Source organism: Octodon degus, unplaced genomic scaffold (assembly GCF_000260255.1).
Source record: "Octodon degus isolate 3935 unplaced genomic scaffold, OctDeg1.0 scaffold00197, whole genome shotgun sequence".
In the NCBI taxonomy this organism is placed as follows: domain Eukaryota; kingdom Metazoa; phylum Chordata; class Mammalia; order Rodentia; family Octodontidae; genus Octodon; species Octodon degus.
In genome coordinates, this window is record NW_004524773.1 from 1,682,031 (window position 1) to 1,686,653 (window position 4,623).

The following is a 4,623-nucleotide window of genomic DNA, read 5'->3' on the forward strand; positions in this document are numbered from 1 at the left end:
GTGGGGAGGTTGGAGGCGCCCCGCCCAGTCAGCAAGGTTGCGCGTGCCCTGTGCGACCGCCAAGATGGTAGTGGGCGCGTTCCCTATGGCGAAGCTGCTATACCTGGGCATCCGGCAGGTCAGCAAACCGCTTGCCAACCGCATCAAAGAGGCTGCCCGCCGAAGCGAGTTTTTCAAGACCTATATCTGCCTTCCGCCGGCACAGCGTGAGTCTGACCCCACGTCCCTCCAACCTTTCCAGTCTTAAACCTCTCTCAGTTGGTTGCTTAGGGGATGGACATCTGTCCACGGCCAATCATAGCGTTAACCGGCAAAATCCTTTAGCCAATAGAGAGAGGCTCTGGAAGAGGAGCATACAGCTAACCCATTAGTTACAAACGGGCATAGGTTAAGGGGCGGGGCAGGGTATTGCTGCGCGAGTTTGGAATACCAGCCAATAGAAAAAAAGAAATTGTGAAGACTGACGCCAAAGTAAACCAATAATCTGAGTAAAGATCAATTTAGGCGGGGATTTCCAGGACCGGGCGGAGCTAGGGGCGGGACGGAAGAGTAACCGGACTGGGACACTTTGCCTAACCATCTTCGGGCGATTTCTTTCAGTCCCATTCGGTGCCTCTGTTTCCCTGCTTCCTTGGCAGGTGGATGGCGTTTGTATATCATGAGTGTAGAATGTCATTGTGCCTTGGTCTGACTCAGGGCATTAGATCTAGATCGTAGTGAAATGATGGGTGAAGTTTGTGGTCTGAGGGCGCGGGCTGGGATCTGGCAGAAGGGGACTACAAATCAGAGAGGACATTCGACAGACTGAGGTGTCCAGTAGGATCTGAGGGATGCACTCGTGGCTCGGCAGCATCAACCCGGAGCGGTCAGGCCGGTGGAAGCGCAAGTTCAGAGGATACGGCCGCCACCGGGGAAGGGGTCAGGAAGCTGCTTGGAGGGGAGCCCCCCCCCCCCCCAGCTGGGTCTGCAGTCCGCAGTAAAATGTTCGAGACATGTTTAAAAAGGTGATTCTGGGGCCGGGGAGATGGCTCAGTAAAATAAGCAAGCGCAAGAGCCTGAGTTCAATCCCCGGTTCTGCCAAAAAAAATTAAAAAAGATGATTCACGTGCCTGTGGGGGCATAAACCTCCTATGACGTGTGAGGGCGCCCCCACTCATCTACCCATGACTTCTTTAGGCTTGTGTTTTCTGAGCACGTCTTTTGTGCAAGGCCCTGTGCAGATAGTGCTTGTGAGCAGCAGGGGCCGAGCCAGTCCCAGGCTGTGCCCTCAAGGAGCTCACAATACAGTGGACACAGACTCGTCCCCCCAAGTAACAGCCTAGGCCTAGTTGGGACAGGGGAGCTCCCTGGACACCCGACCTGGCATGGGGTGCAGTACAGGCAAAGGAGATCCAAAGGGTGGGGAGAATCTCCCCAAACCACACAGGGACTGGGACCGAGCTGAGGCACCAGGAGGAACCAGTGCAAGGTCAGGTGGTTAAGGGGAGGCATGTTTCTCCCTATAAGCTTGAGAATTATCTTGCTTGGTGAGGGTTCTGCCAGGCTTAAGGTCTTCCAGTAGGGAAGTGCTGGGTTTCATGGTAACCAAAGGACTCTCTTGTCAGCTGTGTCATTTACTTTCACAGCCAGTTTTTGTTTTTTGAGACCAGGACTCTGTTGTCCAGGTGGCCCTTGACCTCACCCTCACCGTGTGGCCCAGGCTGGCCTCAAATTTGCAGTGATCCTTCTCCTGGGATTGTATCACCGTACCGGGCAGTTCCATATTTGGTGATGGAGACTTGTATCCCTTTGCTAAAATATTAACCAGAGAAAGAACCCAGTTGCTCATGATGGGTGGAGCCGGCAGGACTGCCCTCAGGCTGGGTGTGTGAGGCTGCTGGGAGCCGTGGAGTTGGAGGTGGTGCTGGATACTGGGCTGCACCTACTGATTATGTTTACTTCTTCATTATGTGTTATTGCCTTTCGCTGCTGCTGTCCTTTGCTGCTGCCCCCAGCCAGTGCAGTCATAGGCTTGGAGTGCCCAAGAATGCAGCAGCAGCCGTGCCTTCTCCCAGGTCACCTCTCCCTCACCTAGGGACACACACAGGGGCTGCCGAAACTGGGGTTCTCCTGACTCAGCAGGGCAGCCCCGCCTGTCTCCTCCTGGGACCACCCAGGTGAGCTGCTGCCTGAGCTCAGGGCAGGAAATGCAAGAAGGACAAGTCCCTGATAATTCATAGTGCTTGGGGTGCCAAAGACATTTTTATTTTTATTTTTTGCCATGCTGGGGATGGAAGCCAGGGCCTTATGCGTGCTAGGCAAGCACTGTATCACTGAGCTACACCCCAGTCCTAACAAAGACCTTTTAAACAAAGAATTCATGGCAGAGAAAAAGGTTAAGGGGCTGGGGATGCTGAGCAGGTGAGGCTGTTCTTATAAAGTACCCTTCTGATGCTTCCAGGGAAGCCGTGGGACGTCTCTGGGCAGTGGGAGCATTCTGGTGCATCTCTGCTGTTCCTTTGGGGTATAAAGGGCACTTTTGTAACCTACCACGTGTGATTGGCAGAAAAGTGCTCTCCCCACAGATGCCCACATCTGTATTGTCAGCACTTTGTTACCACAGAGATTGCTGAACTTGCATAATCCTACCGCAGATACCTGCTGGACTACAGAGGGGAGTGGTTGATGCTTAATTTGCTTTTTCTTGTCCTTTTTAATTTCTTTTTTTTTTAAATTATTTATTTATACATTATTTATTGTGTGTGTGGCCAGCTCAGCCCACCAGGGGGCGGGACTGGCTGGCATGTGGTGCTGGGGGATCGAACCGCGGTCCCTATGCTTTGGCAAGCTTGTTCCAAGTAGGTGCTTTTAGACCACTGAGCCATCTCTCCAGCCCACCTTTTTAATTTCTTATAACTTCTTTTTCTGTTTTATTTTTTTTAAGAACTGGGGATTGAACTCAGGCCCTTGCGCTTGCCAGGAAAGCGCTTATTCTACGGAGCCATCTCCCCAGCTCCTCTTATAACTTCTTAAAACTAATTTGCATGCTTATATCTGGTACTCTGAATAACTAACTTGAAGGCAACATTATGCAATACAGCAACTGTTGTTGAATTCCTATGAACTTCTGTATTGTTTAATTTTTTTATAACTTTTTTATTCTCTTAAATAATAATAATAATAACAACAACAAAGAGATCACTGAGGCTGGAAACTTTATGAAAAAGAGAAGCTTACCGGGGTTCAATCCCCGGCAGCGGTGCTGGCCCCACTCCCAGGGCGTGCTGAAACAGCAGTTGAGACTGGGTGTGGTGGCGCATACCTATAGTCCCAGCACTTAGGAGGCTGAAAACAGGAGGATCACTGCAAGTCCAATCTGTGTAGTGAGAGCCTATATATCCTGTACTAAATACATTTTTTAAAAAAAGGAGGAGAGGGGAGGAGGAAGAGAAGGAGGGAGATGCTTATTTTTTATTTATTTTTCTTTTATGAGCAGAATATATTTATTGAGAGAGAGCTCCTGTCCAAGAGAGGGACAGGAGGGGGTCCTGAGCGGGTAGTTCCCTGATGCTTATTTTTTTAAAAAAAAGCTTATTTTACTCACAGTTCTGGAAGTTCAGAGGCAACTGGTCCTGGTGATGACCTCTACCTGGCAGGTCCCAGGGCATCACATAGCAGAGGTGTCTGTGTTTGTGTGTCTGGTGTGGGTCCCTCTTTTTATGAGGCCACCAGGATTCAGTCATGAAGGTGCCACCTACGGACATTATCCAGCTGGGTGTGGTGGTAAACACTTATAAGCCTAACACTCTGGCAGGGTGAAGCAGGGGGCATCACAAGTTTTGAGCCCAGCCTGGGGGATTTAGGGACTTAGCCCTGTCTCTCTCGCTTTCTCTCTGTCTCTTTTTTTTGCGGAACTGGGGATTGAACTCAGACCCTTGCGCTTGCCAGGGAAGCACTTACTCTACTGAGCCGTCTCCCTGGCCCCTAGACCCTCTCAGAATAAAAAATAAAGCTGGGAGTGGTGGTCCACACCTGTAGTCACAGTCACACCACAGGGAAGGCAGGAGGAGGACTAGTAGTTTGAGAACAGCCTGGACTACATAGTTCAAGACTAGCCTAAAGTACAGTGAGACCCTGTTTCAAAAACAAAACAAGGGCTGGGGATGTAGTGCAGTGAGAAGGCTCTAGGTTCATTCGCTATTATATCTGTGTGTGTTCACATGTGTACATAACACACACACACACACACACAGAGGGAAGCTGAGCAGGAAGTGCTTGTGACCTCTGGCTCTCACTAGAAACACTGTCCTGTGAAGCGCACAGCCTCCGCTCTGTGAAAGGGCAGAGTCCTCTGAGAATTTGTGCCACCCACTGCGCCTCATGTGGGCTCAGAGCCTGCATTATACGCTGCACAGGCTGAGAAGGACCCCTCATCTTGTGCCCTGAGCAGTGCCCTTTGTGCCCAAACCTTGGCCATTTCTTCCGCCAGCCTGTGTGCCCTGACTCACAGTCGGGGGATAGCGGTGGGTCACTGGAGCCAGAACACAGCAGGTCACTGCTCAACGGAAGTCACCGCATGTGAACCTAAAATATGTACCTAAGTTGATAGGTTAAAAGGATAAGTGAGGGGCTGGTGAGATGGCT

The 4,623-nt window shown here is 50.8% G+C and overlaps 1 protein-coding gene across 2 annotated transcripts in view; it reads left to right on the top strand.

Annotated features, from left to right (window-relative positions):
- Window positions 1-4,623, top strand: part of Opa3 (OPA3, outer mitochondrial membrane lipid metabolism regulator) — a 41,485-nt gene continuing 36,862 nt past the window's right edge. For both annotated transcript variants that reach the window (XM_023704604.1, XM_004644300.2), the window contains exon 1: window positions 1-206. In XM_023704604.1, coding sequence (XP_023560372.1) covers window positions 65-206 — 142 coding nt within the window. In that variant the 5' untranslated portion in view covers window positions 1-64. The remainder of the gene's footprint in view (window positions 207-4,623) is intronic.